Genomic DNA, 19,369 nt, shown 5'->3' on the forward strand with positions numbered 1-19,369 from the left:
TGGTGACTCCAGGTCAATGCGAAGCGACAAGTGCAAAACTCGATGATGGCCCAGCACTTACCTTTGAACAGAAGATGTGAGGCGAGAGCGTCCAAAGTTGCCATGATAGAAACCAGCTTTATTGGAGAGCTTGGAGTCAACGTGAGTGAAGAGCCGAAGGCAAAGGCTCTCACTGAGACAAAGGTAGCGGACATCTTTGGACAGTTGGGAGAAGTGCTGCAGGAAAAGGCCGCGTCCCAGGAAGGCGACCTGTTTTTGTGTGCCCTTCGCAGGCTCACCAAATCCTCGAAGTATACGGCCCCATGACAGCCTTTTTGGACCGGCGCCCAAGTTTCCGAGTGGTCCACGATGTCCTGTACTTGTTTGTCTATTAACATGAACAAAATGGCGAAAATGCATACTTCTGCACATCACTTCTTCAGTACGGAGCTACCGCCGTGTCTGTGTGCACTCGTTCCACCGACAGTAGGCGCCAGCATGCGCAGTCTGATGATTAACTCCTTCACCACCGCCGCGGGTCGGCCCGGTATGTCTTCGGGATCGGCCCACGTATGGGGACTTCTTAACGCCTGCTTCACCTCCGTCACGGGTCGGCCCGGCATTGCACTATCTTCGGGATCGGCCCACATATGGGATGTGCTTAATGCCTACTTCACCTTCGCTGCCAGTCGACCCGGCATTGCACTATATTCGGGATTTTTTTTTTTTCGACAGGTGGGCACGATAGTGGGGAAAGTAGCCCTTGACAGCTTCGCTGTAAAATTAACATTGTAAAGTAGAGAGAAATTAATATGGAAGAAAAAAAGTACTTGCCGCACTTGGGAACCGAACCAACATCTCGCATTACGTACGCGATGCTACCGCGTCACCGTTTTTCCATATCCACTTTTCGAATCTACCATGCTAATGCACTGCCAGCATTCAGACGTCGTAGCCTCCGCGCAGTACCGGTTTTCTGCGGCCGCTGCAGCTGGAATAGCACGCGATTCGATCGCATGTGAAACGAGCTTTCGGTACGTGCTTACGTCCTGATGCCAAACAAAGTCCACAAACTTGGCCTCTCATTTCATCGAAACGTGCTATCAACGTTTTCTAGATAATAAAAGCGTGCGCTCACTGATTCATTACTCAGCACATAAATCATAGCAACGACACAACGGCGATGAAAGATACGCAGCCACACGTGTGCATCGTTTGTCATAATCGCGTGTATCAGTTTGTCTAGCGCTCTCTATGCGTCCTTCCCATTGTTGTCTCAGGCGTATTCTTCAAGTTGACCACGATGGCATGCGGGCTACACGTTGCACAATTTTCTTTTTCTCAAGCATGATTTTCTATTGGAACATCAGGCTTCCTGCATGACGTCACATTCGGAACACTCTTGTCTTGTCATCTAAGAGGTGGGGAATAGAATCAATAAGTTTCAGATTGCCCTATCAACCGTACCGTCTTTTGGGGGAATAAACAAAACAGAACCATTTATATTGCGTCTTAATCAGCCTACTGCCACGTGCTGGCCGCTGCTGTACTAATCCATCAAGGAATGCGCAAATTATACACGAAACCATGATCGTGCACTCTGTGCTGGTTGCTGCCGAGCCAGTCGCTGGTGCTTTGTGGAAACGTTCGTTGGACGTGACCTCTTTTTTACGTGTTGTGCGCGCATGCTTGTGGCCCTGTCGAATCGTATTTTGTACGGGAAGGACGCGGAGCGCCGAAAATCGCGTTTCACGAAGTAGCCCTCGGTCATGATCGGGACGCTAGTACTGAGTCTCGCCTTCTGCTTGGCCCGAGGTTTGGCCGGCAACTACAAGTACGAGGACTGCGGTAAGTGTAAGCTCAACATGCACCCTGCAGCATGCAAACTTTGCAATCCGTTTCAGTGCTGTTATCTGTGCTGTGGCAGTGATGAGCTGACAACGGTCTGCGTTTCCTTTTCGTCTTAGAACGTTTTTGCGTATATAAGTGTTAATTCGCGAAACGTACCAGGCACATTTCTGTTACCTACACAGTATCGAATACTGTTTCACGTGAGAATTATATTATATTTGATTTTATTACCCCGAGCGCAGGTGTATCCGTAATGTTCTCTTTTAATATCATTATCTAGTGCTTAGAAAATGCAGTCGCCGCATGAGGATCTATTTAATAAGGTCACGCGGCCTTGATATGTGTTCAATATCGTGGTTAAAAATGACCTATTCTCTGGTCTCGTAGTAAGGTACTATATGGTATCCGTACAGCTTTCGGGTAACCTAAATGGAGAGATAAGGTGGCACGCCAGCGACGTTGTTCGTCGTAGTGAATTAGTATAATCGCAAATAATCGACTTCAGCCAATTCACTTATTGCATCTACCATAAAAATGGCAGAGGCGTCGGGTAGTCGTTACCAAACGGTCGCGTTTCTGTGGGATCAAGATGGATGCATTGGTGAAAGCCTTGCGGCGGTGCCGTTAAGCATGCCGATAGCCGTAGTCCTTAGTGGTATGAAGGGCAACTATATGGTAAGAAGGGTGTTGTGTCTGTACTATGAAGAACCTAGGCTGCCACAGTCTGGGGGACGAGGACGACACCGAGGCATCCTAGACTAATCCCCCTAGCCTTCGAGATCGAAAGGCCGAAAAGTGAAAGTAAAAAAGATTATACCATACGCGTAGGGTAGAGGAGGCGCTCTCTGCAGCTTGCCCCTAAAGTTCACTGAAAGAATCCGCAATGGCATCGCCCTCGGCCTTCCTTTTTATGTTGGCTGAGTCCCACTACAACGAGAAAGCGGTGAGAACTATACTGGCATTGTTACGCCGGCAGGGCCGGTGCGCTTGTGCTCCGAGCACGGTGATAAATGGTGACTTGTAGCGGCAGCATACAACGGTCGCTTAGGGACAAGCACCCGTGCTCCCCGCTGCTACTCACCACGCCAACGTTGTGACCACGAGTGCTCGCAGTAAATAAGTATACGTGTGTCGCGCGGGACACCACGCTTGTTAGTAAGTGCATGTTTACTGCAACTTATACTGCTCGTTAAATCTACGAGAATTAGTTCATGCAATAGTGTAATAATTTGCTATCTCTGTCCATGCTTCGACTTTTGAACGAAACGGTGACTGTTTTCATGCCAAAGTGGTTTGCATAGTGTTTTCATTAGCGCCGACTGAACTTTCAAGAACTTAAATGTCGCTACGGGCATCGCAGTCTAGCGACAAACAATGGACGCCTATGCATTACGAGCAGAGCCTTGGCAGACATCTGCGAGTTGGCACTCTCGCTGCATGCCGCACAGGCGCTAGCGTCTCGTTGGCTCGTCAGTTATCTTGACCATGTCACAGGAGATGCCTGCAACGATCTAACATAGTAATTGTTGCAATGCGCGCTGGTTGCTTTGGAGCCTCCGATTTACATATGCTATAGCGCGTTCTCACTTGCTTTCTTCATCCCATTCTTGCTACTGCGGACACAGGTCATGGATATATTTAGCGGAGGACTACAACTTCAAATCGTGGACATATAGCAGCAACCGGTTTCCAAACATGAAGTTCGCCCCGTGCTATTGCTATTGATGCGTTTAGAAGCAGTATGTGAGTAAAAATAATTAAAGATAATAAAAAAGGTCAAGGGTATTTGTATGTATAAAGCGCAGGTGCTATGAACTTCGCTCATGCAGCCTTAAAGCGCACACACGAGCTGATAACGAAGGCAAACAACGCTGCCGCACCACTGGCATCAAGTAAAAGCGCCGATGCGCATCTGAGCACTGGTCAGGCACTATTATGGCCATTGCTTATTGGCGGCATGCGCTAGAAGCGCCGAACGATACAAACTCACTATGCGCGTTTGAATCGCTGCTGTTGGTACAATCATGCTTGTGTCATGGTCTGCTACGTATCGTTACAAAGCTGTGGGTGAGAGTTGGGCGACGGGAAGCTCTAGATTATGATGTGCTGTCTGCGCATGCGCTCAGCGGTTAGTGATGGTCGATCGGGAGAACTATTCTTACATCGTGATCGGGAGGAAACGATATGGCTCATCGCATGATGGCAGCCATATGTGACACTGTCCAGTGCCGCGTACATAGCTGAGACTATGTTTAGCCGTGAGACATGTAGTTAATGCACTGCAGCGCCGTCCAGTGCGCCTAAGGAGGGGCTCCATCGCTCACATTTTCGCATTTGCGGCGGAAAGTAGTTTCTGTAGCTTAACGATTAGTAAATGGCAGATATGACTCAAGCATACGTCACATCCGGAGAGAAATCTGCTGAAGAACGCGTGCGTTTATTCATTTGCGTTGATGATGAGTGCGTGTCACTGGCATATCGGCATCAGACCTGCTGTTTCGTTGCACTGATTAATGCACGCCCTTTCACTGTTCAATTGCTAGCGATAATCACCGCCTTATAACGAGTTAACTGGATATGTGGAAGCAAACTGGAGAAAGAGAAAGAAGCGAGGAGATTGGCATGGAGGTTAAACAAAGACGTCTTGGTAACAGCTTAAGAGAGCAAGAAAACATGCACAGGCACGCACTCACATACAAACGCTACAGAAAGAAAACCCCTTTTCTCACACGCGCTCTGAAAAGAGGAGTGTCCTTTCTTGGCTGTTGTTTGGGTGAGTGTGCACATGTGTGTATGTCAGTGTGTTTTCTTGCGTTCTTAAGTTTTCACCAAGATGAATTGCCAACTTTAATTTTAAGGTCCAGAGGGCTCGCGAGAGGGCCGTCAGGTTTCACCTGATGGTCCCCGAGTGGGCCTAGCAAGGTCACGTCGAGTTTGCTCGCGTCTATGGTGGACCAAATAAAGTTGTTTCACTCACTCACTCACTCACTCACTCACTCACTCACTCACTCACTCACTCACTCACTCACTCACTCACTCACTCACTCACTCACTCACTCACTCACTCACTCACTCACTCACTCACTCACTCACTCACTCACTCACTCACCAACCATACGAAACAGGAAAAATTGAAAGTCTTTGTGGTTTGTTAATCTCTGGCCTTTGCTCTGTCGCAGGTAGCGCGGCCAAAATTCTGTCGATTAACGTCGAACCGTGTCACACCCACCCTTGCGTGTTCCTGCGAGGTAGGGATACGAAGATTCACTTCTCCATTATTGCAGGTAAGTAAGTAACTGCGTGCGATCCGCTGTGATGCTTACAGGAAATTCGTCACGCATACAGGCACGCCGCCAAAAAAAAAAAAACTGTGTGCCTGTTTGTATGGAGCGGCACTGCGAACACAGTGCGGCTCGAGACTAAGATCGATTTGAAGAGTGCGTCAGCAAAGTCGGTAGCCCATCCATATCAGATTCCAAAAGTCGACTGCACAATTACGTGCATAGTTCAAGTGATAAGGTTGCAGCTTATTTCACTTACACGACGCAGTTGCCCTTTTTTCTTTTCGTAGGCAGACGAGAAATCATTTACATTAATGTTCCCACCGTTTTAGCAGGCCCGAAGCTCAAAAGTTTCTTCTTTTTTTATCTTTTTGTAAAGATGGACCCCTTGGGAAAACTTGCTTGCATGTGCGTTTCACAGATCAGAACAGCGAGTGGCTGCGGCTGGAGTCGACTATGAGGCTGTTCGGAATGACGCTGCCTGTGCCGGGCATCGAAAGCGACATGTGCGAGAAGGTCTACCGCTGCCCCATAGTCAAGGGACGCAAGTACAACGGCACCATGACTGTGCACGTGCCTTTCTACGCGCCACCAGTATGATCCACACGTTTCATTTCCTCTAGAAGTGCAATAACCAGTACACACGACCGTCTTCACGTTTTGGAAGGTATCTGCGATTGACCGCGCGAGAAAACCTATCGTGGCGAAGCTGGCTTCTCCGCACTAGTGGGTATCTTGGAGTGAAGCCCGTTTCAGCGGTGCGCTTTGGTATAGCGTATAAAGATGCAGACAGGAGCGGGCAACCGTGGCGGCGACGTATTAACGCGATAGCGTTAAGGAGCTCGTGTCGCAGAAAAGCCGGTGTCGTCGGCGTCGGTGTCGGCGTCGGGTGTCGGTATCGGCGTCGGCGTTTGCGGCGTTGACCGTGAGCGATAAATCACGGCAGGAGCTTCAGAAATAAAAAGCAACTTCCAAGAATGGCCCGGTGGGAATCGAACCAGGGTCTCCGGAGTGTGAGACGGAGACGCTACCACTCAGCCACGAGTTCGATGCTTCCAAGCGGTGCAAACGCGCCTCTAGTGAATGCGGTGTTGCCTTCGAAACGAGCCGTGGAAAGTTATAATGCGGTGTATATCGGTAATTATGAACATGTAACGTACAGAAGTCGCAATTACACGAGTTGCGAAGTGAATTTCCGCTGCATTTCTTCTGCGCTTTCCGCACACGCAGAGCCATCTTGCGGCAAACACAGAAGACTCCCTCCTCTCAATGTACGGCGCTGCCCCGACAGGAGGCGCGCCGCGCCCGCATTGGGACCACTGCCAGGCGCGTCGCGGGACTCCCTCTCCCCTGACGACGCTTCGCCGTGCTCCCGGTTTAGATTACTATCTCTCTGCCCGTGCCGATCACGACGTTTGGCTGGCGTAGATCGTTTCCCCTCCGAGACACCGAGTTCTTTGGTTCGTTCCGTTCGCTTAGGCGCACGTTTCTTTGCCGCGCCGAACGCTGCGTTGCTCGACGCTCACCGCGTGATAGGTGGGCGCTAAGTCCGATGCGGGGCGCATCGTAAGTGATCGCTGTGCCGTAGCGCATTGTATTATTGGCCTCAAGCTCCACCACTGGAAAAGCTGGCGCCACCGTCGACGTGACGCGCTAGGAGGGATCACGTGGACATAGCGGCCGCGTCGGCTGCTTCGGGCGCGCCGAAGCGAGCCCAGGTCCTACGCTGAGGTCCTCATTTAGTGGCGAAATTTTCCCGCTTCGAGTGTCTCCTTTACAACGCTTGAAAGCACTACAATAGGTAGTGGCTGCCTTTGAAGGCGCGCAACATGGTATCTGCTCGGTGCCGCAGGGCCGGACGCACGTAACGGAGGCCGGTGTCAGCCTTATTCACACGTAGCTGCAGGACAAGAAGCTGCGTGAAGTTTGGCTCGCGAAACATAAAACCGGCAAACAGTCATCGGCTACAACTCGGGTATGCAGCAAGCACAGACGCGAGGAAGATTTCTGCAACGGCACCCGGTCTGCGATGTTCTGAAAACGCGCACTGAGACTCTCGCCCGAGTCCGCTGCCCGACTAATGTCATGACGGTTTGGTCTATGAACTTGTCGATGCTATAGATACTGGCAAGTTCAGTGGAGTGGAAAGGCAGCGGTAAGAAGCACATTAAAAAAAAAAGCATGGCATATGGTCATGTTTGTGTTATGAATTAACGCACTGGATTACAAAAAAGGAGCAGCGGGAAATTGCACGCTGAGAACACCGATAAACATACAGTGCGACGCAACTCGAGAAATAGTATTGAAAGGTCGAAGAGCTTAGAAGAAAAAAAAAAGATTGAATCGTCGCGACGGCACATCACAATCCTCGTAGGCGTCGAAGTCTCTACAATTAAATTATTTTTGAACAGCTCTGATAGCGCCCACGCAACAATGGTTGCTTGCATACTGTCAAATGCTCATATTCTGCGGCCTAAAGCTCATGACACGGTGCGAAAACGCGCGCGCGGAGACAGCGACACAGTGCGCGGACAAGCATGCAGACGCGCAGTCGGTCGCTGCGAATCTGCGCGATCGCTGCATTGAGGCTTCGTTCTATTACACTCCATTTAATTTTACAAACACTATAAGAACATATTTCACATAGTTTGCTCCTAGCGTTTACCTACCTTTCACGCAAGAAGCCGGTTCGGGAGAATCCATCGCGGCGACCGCGCGCAGTGGCGTTCGCTGCACGTATTCGGTAAAGAGATAGCGTCTGTAAGCGATTGTGTGCTTTCAGTTTGCCCAAGATTATTATTTAGACAGTAAGAAACTTCTCTCGTTTCGAAGGTACTTACAGAAATGTCCGGGAGAGTTCGCGCGTGGTGTTTTCAGTGAGCGCTGACAGCAAAACCTATGAGGAGCGCGCCACGTGATCCCTCATACTACGCCAGCGAGGCGCTTCCGATAGATGGCGACTCCGTAACTCCTCGCCGCCAATACCCCTTGGCGGGTCGACGGGAACGCTGTCGCGTCCCACTCTTGAATGCGAAGCTTAAGCGTCCTCCAATTTTTTTAGTGTATGTTATGGTTACGTTCAACTATAAGTGGTTAGAAACGTCCTTGTGCTGCAACAAAAGCTTCTGTTGTAAAACACAAAAATACCTTTTGTGGCCGTTATGCAACCGCCGATGCCTTTACATCAGCGGCATTATAGCCGATTGCAATATGACGTCGGCTCGCTTTGCTGTAGGTATCGCTGCCAGATCTTGCTGTATAGATACAGCTTTTATACACATGCCCACGCCGTGTAGGCGTAAGCATGAAGGCTCTTATTGCTGTACCTAAGACCTCATTCTGGTGCTCGTTTGCTTTACCAAGCTTTCCTTTGGCTTTAATGGGGAGATACCGGTTTAGGGGTTAAAGTTGACCACCTGGGGTTCTTTAACGTGCATCCATATACGGTGCACGAGCGCTTTTACGTTCCAGCCCCATCGCAACGGGGTCGCCGCGGGCGGAATTGAACCCACGACTTCGAGCTCAGCAGCGCAACGCCGAGTTACCGCGCAGGTACAGTCAACAGCAAAAGTTTGCGGGATGCGCGAGCGCATGGCAAGGTGACCCTCCTCCCCTTCTAGCGGTGAACCCCTGGTGTCGAGACCGACGCCTGCACGCATGCGCGTCCCTCCGAGACTACAGGCGTGCATGTTTCCGCGCTTCCTCCTTGCGCGCCGGCGATATCCGAATGTAGCCGCGAGGTAGCCCTCTTGCAATATGCGTTGTGGCGGCTTCGACGGGCGAAACCGTGTGAAACGTGTTTAGAAGCGTGAACTTGCGGGCGCCACTGCGGCCGCTTTTTGTAGAGTCACGAGCGCTGACGCATAGGTCTGGCCCGGTGGCGAACGCAACAAGTCATTTTTTCTGGGCTGCACCTTCTCGTGGCCAACCTTCGTTGTTTCTTTCTTTTTACGAACGGTGCGTTCTACCGCAGAAGAGCGTGGCAGAAGACGCGCTCTATAGAAGGAGACCGGCTAGACGAAAATGGACGATTGATTTTCGTTGTACAAACGAATTTCTGCCCGTCGAAGCCGCCACGGCGCATATCGCAAGAAGGCTACCTCGCGGCTACATTCCGATATCGCCGGCGCGCAAGGAGGAAGCGCGGAAACATGCACGCCTGTAGTCTCGGAGGGACGCGAATGCGCGCAGGCGTCAGTTTCGACACCAGGGGTCCACCGCTAGAAGGGAAGGAGGGTCGCTTTGCCACGCGCTCGTGCATCCCGCAAACTTTTGCTATTGACTGTGCTACTCTTTGATTTAGGTGCACGTTAAAGAACCCTCGGTGGTGTGACAATTAATCCATAGTCCCACTCCACCACGTGCCTCATAATGGGTTAGTAGTTTCGGAACGTAAAATTAAAACACTGAATTTAATTTTGATATCGTGTCCACATTCCACAACTAACGCTACGAGCTGTGTTTTCTTTCTTTTTTGATAGCCTCATCTTGAGACGCGATTGAATTTCGCCAAGAGACACGCAACACGCCGAAAGATTTTCTTGAGATACGTTTTGGTCGGTCGAATTAACGATAAAGGCAATGTCATACTGATGTAAGCTGGCTTTCTGCGCACACATGTAATCACGCTTAATGCAAGGAAATCAAATTCTGACACATATTGCAAAGAAAAAAACCAACTCAGAGGGCAAGAAGTATCCATAGCGCTAACTAGGAAAAAGAATTAGAAAGGCTGGAAGCATTTCAACCATGGAAAATCTTTGCAACAGACACAGCTCGAGCTTGTTAGCGTCCATGAGAACTGTATTCCTTAAAGATGCAGGCACATACCTGACTACCTTTCTTATTCAATAACAGACTGACTTTTGCTCTGCCTATATTCATTTATGTAGGAAATAAGATTCGCTTTTTCATGTGTAGTAACAGAACGCGGATGTTGGGTATATGGCATCTTGATGGCGTATGATAACATTATTCATGCTTAAAACACGAAGTACATGCTTAGAGATAGCGAAACGTCATGTAAAAGCGCCTGCGTGTTTCTGCTAGATAAATACGAAATGTATAACGTGACGCCAGTATTGGAATGTTTGGTTGCCGTAACAGGGGCTACTCAGATAACTGAAGGGCACCATGAACGCATCGGAGGTGCGGGAACTAGCGCTATCAGCTCCCGTGCACACATTAGCGCGGGTATCGCGAAAACATATTGGATCAGGCACCCAAATGGAGAGCTTGTACACAAGCCGGGAATGCGCCTAAACACTCATGCGGCCACGCAGAACTGCAGACGTAAACAGGCTAGCTTCTATATAGGAAACCATGTATACGATGACCTTGCCGCTGTTGAGCGTGTGCCTCGCGTCAGAAGGACACGTATTATCTGGCGGTGGAAAAAAAAAAGAAAACGTATTCAAGTTGCAATCATTAAGTAGATTACATGATACGTCTGTTGTGACACCGTATCTTCTACGCACACATTCTTCATGCGCAGTGGCGATAAGATAGGCGGTGCTGAACCACAAGTGGATGTCACCTTCGGTGCGCTGGTCGGCCTCTTGGTCGGGCGCTGGTCGATAGCATGATATGGCCTTGGAATAATGGGGCACATACTATGGACGCGAGTGTCTTGGTGAAAAGAAAAGTTGTTAGCACGCTCTCTGTCTCCGCGTAGTAATCACTAACACTGGCGCGCCTCTGAATGGCGAAACATGCATTGCAGAAACGTATCAAGAGGGGATCCTTTCGCAATAAGATGCTTTTAAAAAGTAGATGTAACTGGGTGTGCTGCTGATTCTTAACGCTACGCATTTAAAAAAAAAATTAAATTATGGGGTTTCACGTGCAAAACCTCGATCTGATTATGAGGCACGCCGTAGTGGAGGACTCCGGAAATTTTGACCACCTGGGGTTCTTTAACGTGCACCCAAATCTAAGCACACGGGTGTTTTCGCATTTCGCCCCCATCGAAATGCGGCCGCCGTGGCCGGGATTCGATCCCGCGACCTCGTGCTCAGCAGCCCAACACCATAGCCACTGAGCAGCCACGGCGGGTGTCTGTCTGTCTGTCTGTCTGTCTGTCTGTCTGTCTGTATGTTGCTGTTAGTGTTCTCGCCGAATTGATTCAACCTTTCTGAAAAAAATAAAAAAAGAACCGCGCCCCGTGGCGGGATTTGAACCTCGGCCCGTCAGCGTAGCAGTCCGATCCTCTCACCATTAGGCCACACTTTCTTATTATTTATTGCCGGTTCTGACAAGACAAAGGAGAGTGTAATTGTTAGAACGAATCAGCCAGTCTTTGCTGACACAACCGGATTAAAATCTCTTCAACACAACCAAGTCATCAAGCACTGCAGTCCAATCAGGTGGTGCAGGCAGCGCCCCATACACCCACCTGCACTGCACAACACTTTCTATTGAATGTTCCCGTACTGAGCGTACAATCACACCTGCATGTCTAACCTGCGTATGCATTTTCCATAAGCTCTGGAGACCAAGGAGCATGATCTCGCCACAAAGATAGTCCCATCTACGGGCACCAGTACCGAAAACACAGTCCAGTACATTACAAAGGAGTGAACGAGTGCACACAGGTCTCTTCATATATACATTAAGAATAACCCCAATGCGAGATCAGCTCGTTAAAGAAGGAGCACAATGTCGAAGACAAAACGGTAATATCAGTTTATAGGCACTTCTATAAGATTATAGTCTCCCCTAGAAATCGCGAAAGGCACTTGCAGGACGCCTCTGCTTATCAAGTTTATCATGCCGGTAAATTGTCAGTTTGCCGGCACCCATTGTAGAACGCAGGTCGTCATGACGGATCCGTGGCTATACTGTTCAGCTGCCGAGATCACTGTTGTGAATTAGATTCTTGGTCGTTTGCAGCGGCACTCTGATGGGAGCGGACTGCAAAAAAACGCGCATTCTCCGAAATTTGAGGGCACATTTCAGGGCTCGGGGTACTCGAGGTTAAACTGTAATTCACCGATATGGTGCTTCTCAAAGCTCAGATACATCCATGAAGCCCTATTTGTTAAATAAGGCAATAAGTTCTTTGTTATTTCTTTGATGTTTTATTTTGTCTGAATCTAGCAGGTCGCGGGCTCGTGAGTGAAGTAAGTGGCATGGCTTTATTGTCTTTAATGTGGAGGATTCTTTTCCCGAGCAGGGCCGTTTGTTCAAACCTACTGCTGTCCCTAATTCACTGCCGCCTTATCTCTTTGTCTCTTCTCTTCCTTACAGTTCGAAGTGGAGGTGCAAATGAAGACGATTGGCGAAAGGGGAGTCAGTATCTGCACTAGGGCCGCCATGGTGTTTCAATAAGAGCGCGCGTGTGCTTGTACTCGGCATATAACAAGCCCAACGGACTGCTGAAGCCGTTCGTGAAAAAAGAGGGCAACGTAGTCATCGTTACTGTACTCCAATAAAGTTCTGTTTCAATCAAGTACGCCAACGGATCTCAGTTGCAAACGCGCTGTTTTGTCCGGAGAAAGATTGGGAAGACAGCAGACGTAAAATGAGTTTATTATGTATTGTAATAAGGCGATTTATTAAGAGGCACTGGGCACAGTCTGGTAGCGCTGGCAGTCGACAAACGCTGATCACGCGCACAGCCGCAACAAGAGCGCCTTCTTCGTCTTCCTCTTCACCACAATTGCCCCCGGGAGAGAAGAGGAGCCATCCTGGCGACTTACGGCGTAGGTAGGATGAGGGGGTCATAGTACGGCTTAAGTCGGTTGATATGAACCGTGTCACGCCCGCGATGCCTATGGTCGGGTGAAGGTGTCACAGGTTCTTCAACATAGGTGACAGCGGAGGTACGGTCTATGACGCGGTAGGGGCCATCATAGCGTGCAAGGAGTTTGGTCGAAAGGCCAAGGCTGTGAGGCGGGACCCACAACCAAACAAGGGAACCAGTCGGGAAAACTGGTGTAAGCGCGTCACTGACATGCCGCAGCTTTTGACGACCTTGAGCAGCGGTCGTAAGGGCTCGCGCGAGCTGCCTACAGTCCTCGGCGTATTTGGCTGCTTCAGACACAGGCGTGCATTCGGAAGCGTCGGGTCGGTATGGGAGCATTGTGTCCATAGTACACGAGGGCTCTCGTCCATACAGCAGAAAAAAAGGCGAAAAGCCAGTGGTAGCTTGTGTGCCCGTATTATAGGCATACGTGACGAACGGCAAAACAGTGTCCCAGTTACTGTGATCCGAGGCGACGTACATAGTCAACATGTCACCGAGTGTGCGGTTGAACCTCTCTGTCAAGCCGTTCGTTTGCGGGTGGTAGGCTGTAGACTTGCGGTGAACGATGCTGCATGCAGCGAGAAGGGCTTGGATGACTTCGGACAAGAAGACACGGCCCCTGTCGCTGAGCAGTTCGCGTGGTGCGCCATGTCGAAGAACGAAGTTCCGCAAGATGAAGAACGCAACTTCGCGCGCAGAGGCTGCCGGGAGTGCGGCAGTCTCGGCGTAGCGCGCCAAGTGGTCGACACCTACAATTATCCATCGGTTACCCGAGGAACTGCAGGGAAGTGGCCCGTACAGGTCTATGCCGACGCGATCGAAGGGCCGAGCCGGGCAGGGCAGCGGCTGTAGCTCACCAGGTGGGCGCTGTGGAATTTTCCGCCGTTGGCACGCCGTGCAAGCGCGTACGTACTGGCGCACGAAGTGATACATGCCGTGCCAGTAGAAACGCTGCCTTAGGCGAGTATACGTTTTCAGAACACCGGCGTGACCATTATGAGGAGCAGCATGAAAATAAGCGCATATGTCAGAACGCATGTGTCGTGGTATCACCAGGAGCCATTTGCGACCATCAGGCAAATAATTTCTGCGGTAAAGAACGTTGTCGCGGACAGTAAAGTGAGCGGCTTGGCGACGAAGTGTTCGAGAAGAGGTTGTGGCGGATGGGTCGTGGAGGAAATTCAGCATAGTTGAAAGCAGGGGATCCTTACGCTGCTCGTCCGGCATATCAGCGACGTTGAAGGCTGACATAGATGCGAAGAGCGGAGACAATGAAGCCACATCACAAGGTAGCGGCGATCGAGAAAGCGCATCGGCGTCAGAGTGCTTTCTGCCCGATCGGTAGACAACGCGGATATCATATTCTTGTAAGCGGAGTGCCCATCGCCTTAGGCGACCTGACGGATCCTTCAACGAGGACAGCCAGCAAAGTGAATGGTGGTCGGTGACAATGTCAAAAGGGCGACCATATAGGTATGGACGAAATTTGACGAGCGCCCAAATAATGGCCAAGCACTCCTTTTCTGTTACTGAGTAGTTGGCTTCTGCCTTCTTTAAGGTGCGGCTCGCATACGCGACGACGTACTCGTCATAGCCGTCTTTCCGTTGTGCGAGGATTGCACCAAGTCCGATACCGCTGGCGTCCGTATGTACCTCTGTAGGCGCTGTGGGATCGTAGTGTCGAAGAATCGGTGGCGAAGTAAGTAGGCGACGTAGTTGCTGGAAGGCTTCGTCACAGGAAGTTGACCACGCGGAGATGCCGTTAGTAGCGGTAAGCAAATTGGTCAGTGGTGCGATGATAGTCGCGAAATTGCGCACAAAACGCCGAAAGTAAGAGCAGAGCCCTATAAAGCTGCGGAGTGCCTTAAGAGTAGTGGGCGTCGGAAACTCTGCGACCGCGCGAAGCTTGGCTGGGTCAGGAAGCACGCCGTCCTTCGATACAACGTGACCCAATATTGTCAACTTGCGAGCAGCAAAACGGCACTTTTTGATAAGTTGGAGACCAGCAGAGGTGAGGCAGGTGAGTATCTCACGCAAGCGAACGAGGTGCGTCGGGAAATCTGGCGAAAACACCACGATGTCATCAAGGTAGCACAGACATGTTTTCCACTTGAAGTTGCGAAGGATGGTGTCCATCATGCGCTCGAAAGTAGCGGGCGCGTTGCAGAGCCCGAATGGCATTACGGTAAATTCGTACAAGCCATCGGGCGTGATGAAAGCTGTCTTCTCACAGTCATCATCTGCCATGGGCACTTGCCAATAGCCGGAGCGAAGATCCAAAGATGAGAAGTACTCCGCGCCTTGCAAGGAGTCGAGGGCGTCATCAATCCGAGGCAGCGGATAGACATCTTTACGAGTGATCTTATTGAGTCGACGGTAATCCACACAGAAGCGTATTGACCCGTCCTTCTTGCGTACTAATACTACAGGAGACGCCCAAGGACTGTGGGAAGGGCGAATGACGCCACGGTGCAGCATGTCGTCGACCTGCTCGTTAATGATCTTTCGCTCGGCTGCCGATACGCGGTATGGTCGTTGGCGTAAAGGAGGATGGGAACCAGTGTGTACGCTGTGAGTGACGGTTGCCGTACGTCCCAGAGATAGTTGGTCACAGTCAAACGACGAGCAAAAATTCTGAAGAAGCGCGAAGACTTGCTGGCGATATGGAGGCGGCAGATCGGCGTCTATGACAGATTCAAGAACGTCTGACGACGATGACGACAACGATGATGATGATGATGCGCATGGCACGGGAGAAGTGAGGACGTTGAGTTCATAACAGGCCGTGTCGTCGGTAACATCGAGAATGTGAAGCGGGTCAAGGGGCTGAACACGACCGAGTGATTCGCCGCGCAGTAACGTCACATGGTAGTGAGACGGGTTACACACAAGCATTGAGGATAATCCAGACGCAGTGGTGAGGACGGCAAATGGCAGAGGTAGGGCCTTGCGACGGAGAAAAATCGGCGACTGTGTAAAAAGCACTGTAGCGTCTGGCGCGGTAGAGCAAGAGACGGGCACAAGCGCACACATGTCGGGTGGTATGTCCGTATCGGACACAATAGTGAGCTTGGAGGCTTTCTGTTCAGAAGAGTCAGGCAGTGGGGCATCGGCAAGCGGGAAAAGCGCTAGTTCGGCCCGGGCACAGTCGATGATGGCACGATGATGAGACAAGAAGTCCCAGCCGAGGATAATGTCATGTGAACATGATGACAACACGAGAAATTCAACAACATAGACAATGCCGTCGATGACCACCCTGGCAGTACATTGAGCGAGCGGGGCTATATGCTGCGCAGTCGCGGTGCTTAGAAGCATACCAGACAACGGCGTTGTGACCTTATGGAGGCTGCGACAAAGCTTTTCGTCGATAACAGAAACTGCAGCCCCAGTATCAATAAGCGCAATTGCGGCGGTTCCTTCGACCAAAACGTCCAATAAATTGCGTGGCGACTGTGCAGGCCTTGTAGAAGTCGCGAAGCTTGCAATTCGTGCGTGCGGAACTGCAGCAACTAGTTTCGCTCGCTAGGTGACTGGCGGCGACGTAAGGGGGAAAGTGAGCGACGACGTGGTGATGGCGAACGATGGGTGCCGACAGGGCGTCGAGGAGGCGGCGAAAACTCGTGGTCGGGAAGAGCCGCATGCCCGGTGGTGTCATGGGAATAGGCATATCCAGGCGGTGCGATAGTAGCGTTACCAGGTGGCATGCGACGATGGCAGAAGCGCGCAACGTGGCCGGCGACACCGCAAGCGAAGCATATAGGGTTGTCGCGTGTGCGCCAAGGGGTCTGAACTGGGCGTCGAGATGGAACGGGAGGCGACGCGGGAGGAGGTGCAGCTTGAAGTCGCATTGGCGCCGGAAACGAGAACGTCGGCGGCGCAGGTCGCGCGGCGACTTCGGCATAGGTCAGAGGTGTAGCCACGGGAGGGCAGGGGTGGGCGAAAGGTAAAGACCCAGCAAGTTCCTCGCGAATGGCCCGCCTAATGGGAGCAGCCAGAGATGTGTCAGGCTGGGGAGGTCCATCATTGAGAGGCAGCATAGACAATTGGCGTGCCACCTCCTCACGAATGAAATCCTTAATCTCAAGAGAGAGCGATGCTGCTGGCGTGGTGTTCGAGCGAAGCGTGAGGCCCGAGAGAGAGTCGCCAGGTGCGAGAGCGCTGCGCGCAAGGACCCTTTGTCGACGCAGCTCATCGAAGCTCTGGCAAAGAGTGACGACAGCTGCCACAGAAGTAGGGTTCCGCGCCAGGAGCATTTGAAATGCGTCGTCCTCGATGCCCTTGAGGATGTGCTTCACCTTGTCCTCTTCAGTCATGGTGGAATCGACGCGGGCGCAAATATCGACGACATCCTCTATGTAACTTGTATAAGTCTCGCCGGGCTGTTGAGCGCGCTGGCGGAGGCGTTGTTCTGCACGGAGTTTTCGCAAGGCTGGGCGACCGAAGACTTCCGCGAAGGCAGTTTTGAAAGCGGACCAGGTTTGCAGTTCCCGTTCGTGATTGTGGAACCAGAGGTTCGCAACGTCAGCAAGATAGAAGATGACGCTACGGAGCTTCGTCGGGTCATCCCACTTGTTGTGTTCACTGACGCGCTCGTAGGTAGAGAGCCAGTCTTCTACGTCAGTCTTACCTGATCCGCTAAAAACAGGAGGGTCCCGCTGCCGTTGCATGGCGCCGCACATGACAGGAGCGGCAGATGCGCCGAGTGGATTGTTGGGAGCGTCGGTCATAGTAGCGGCTGGAGCAGATGTTAAAGTTCGGCTGCGAAGTTCCAGGGCGAGGTCGGGGAGTGGAGCACCTTCCACCAAATGTAATAAGGCGATTTATTAAGAGGGACTGGGCACAGTCTGGTAGCGCTGGCAGTCGACAAACGCTGATCACGCGCACAGCCGCAACAAGAGCGCCTTCTTCGTCTTCCTCTTCACCACAGTATTAATGTTGTTGTTTAAAGGAAATAAAGGAATATTGCAGGTAAAAAGCAACTATTTCTTCGTATAGTCAGTTTACGGTACTCTTAGGTGTGGTTGTTTGGTACTTTAACACTCTTTAGCGAGAGGCAAATGTCGCTCCAGAGGAGTCGAGAACGTGCCGGACACGGTCTTTGCACGTGACACAGCGAGGAGATTACACCGGCCTATCCTTTCACATTTTCGCGCTGTTCTAACTATAAAGATCAAGGATGAACCAACTTGTTCACATCATAATGTTGTGCCGGAGACGTGTCTATTAAAGGCTAAGGCCTCTAGCAGGTTAACTACGTCCACTTTCACCGGTGGAACGGATATTGCAATATTATCGCAAGACGTGCTCCATTGTTCTCCTGCCATTATGACAACGCTGTGCCCGAATCGTCGTCATCGGTAGATTGCCTGACACAACTCTTTGTTCTCGGACAGCCTGATCCGACTTCGAACAATAAAATGCTGCCCTCTTAATTATCGCAGTACACCTGCTCTCAGATGCCACGTGACACAGTTCGATACATGTCTTCCTACCCGCCGTGCTTGCTTAGTGGCTATGGCGCTAGGCTGCTAAGCACGAGGTGGCGGGATTGCATCCCGGCCACGGTGACCGCATCTCGAAGGCGGCGAAATGCGAAAACATCTGTCTGCTTGGGTTTAGGTGCACGTTAAAGAACTCCAGGTGGTCCAAATTTTCGGAGTCGCCCACTACGGCGTGCCTCATAATGAGTTTGGTGTTTTGGCACGTAAAACCTCATAATTTATATATTACGTGGATTCCTCTGCGTCATGCTTTTTTCAATGCTATCTTCGCGCTTTTAAAATTTGCGTTTGACACACATTTCTTCATTGCTGCCTGTGGCTTTCGCATAATGCTTGCTGGATGGATTCCTAGCTTTTAATATACCGTGAGTCATCTCTCCTGTACAGGCGATTAAACACTCTAGCCGCTTATCTATTTTTCCGTCATTCCCGAGTCATACTTGTCATTGAATGTACTATACGACAGCACTACCTAAGGAAAGGTGCAGGAGCTGTGCTTCAAGGCCCTTCTCGCCAATTCCTTCTGCAAAAAGTCACTAAAAGAACATGCGCAGTTCTTCGGAGCATATACCAGGTGCTTTATTCTAGAGTTAACTGATATTTTAAATGCCTGTGGCATTTATACTCGCGTAAGCTGCATTACTCTAGGACTCGTACATCATTTACAGAATACAAATGCATAATTGAAGAAATAATTTACTAATAATTTTTAGCTAATTACTTTGAGGCACACATTGCAAAACAGAGAGAGGGGAGTGATAGGAGGAAAGCGAGAAGATTAACTAGTATGAGCCCAATTGGCTACCCTTCACTGGTGAAACGGGGGGAAGGGCACTGAAAGATGAGAAAGAGAGAAGTTCACGGTATGCACGGACAGACACGCACAAGCGTTCAACGTTCCGTCTGTCACAGACGGCCATCTAAGCTGCTGAACCTCGAGAAGCGCAGGAACGCGTTCGTGACCTTGTGCATAGCAGACGGACGAGGTGACGTTCCCATGACCTCGT

At 50.7% G+C, this 19,369-nt stretch overlaps 1 protein-coding gene across 1 annotated transcript; it reads left to right on the top strand.

Annotated features, from left to right (window-relative positions):
• Nucleotides 1–1,503: 1,503 nt before the first annotated feature.
• On the top strand, nucleotides 1,504–12,564 carry LOC135918811 (mite group 2 allergen-like Ixo r 2). The gene is made up of 4 exons (XM_065452513.1): nucleotides 1,504–1,827; nucleotides 5,010–5,114; nucleotides 5,533–5,705; nucleotides 12,360–12,564. Exons 1-4 carry the CDS (start codon nucleotides 1,749–1,751, stop codon nucleotides 12,438–12,440), a joined length of 438 nt encoding a protein of 145 aa, XP_065308585.1. The 5' UTR covers nucleotides 1,504–1,748; the 3' UTR covers nucleotides 12,441–12,564.
• Nucleotides 12,565–19,369: the final 6,805 nt, after the last annotated feature.

This window comes from Dermacentor albipictus, chromosome 2 (assembly GCF_038994185.2).
Source record: "Dermacentor albipictus isolate Rhodes 1998 colony chromosome 2, USDA_Dalb.pri_finalv2, whole genome shotgun sequence".
In the NCBI taxonomy this organism is placed as follows: Eukaryota; Metazoa; Arthropoda; class Arachnida; order Ixodida; family Ixodidae; genus Dermacentor; species Dermacentor albipictus.

Excerpts from the sequence above, each read along its gene's own strand:
- LOC135918811 (XM_065452513.1), top strand. The coding sequence starts at position 1,749 with ATGATCGGGACGCTAGTACTGAGTCTCGCCTTCTGCTTGGCCCGAGGT. Across the intron at positions 5,115-5,532 it reads TCACTTCTCCATTATTGCAG|ATCAGAACAGCGAGTGGCTG; the intron begins GTAAGTAAGTAA and ends TGCGTTTCACAG. Across the intron at positions 5,706-12,359 it reads TGCCTTTCTACGCGCCACCA|TTCGAAGTGGAGGTGCAAAT; the intron begins GTATGATCCACA and ends TCTTCCTTACAG.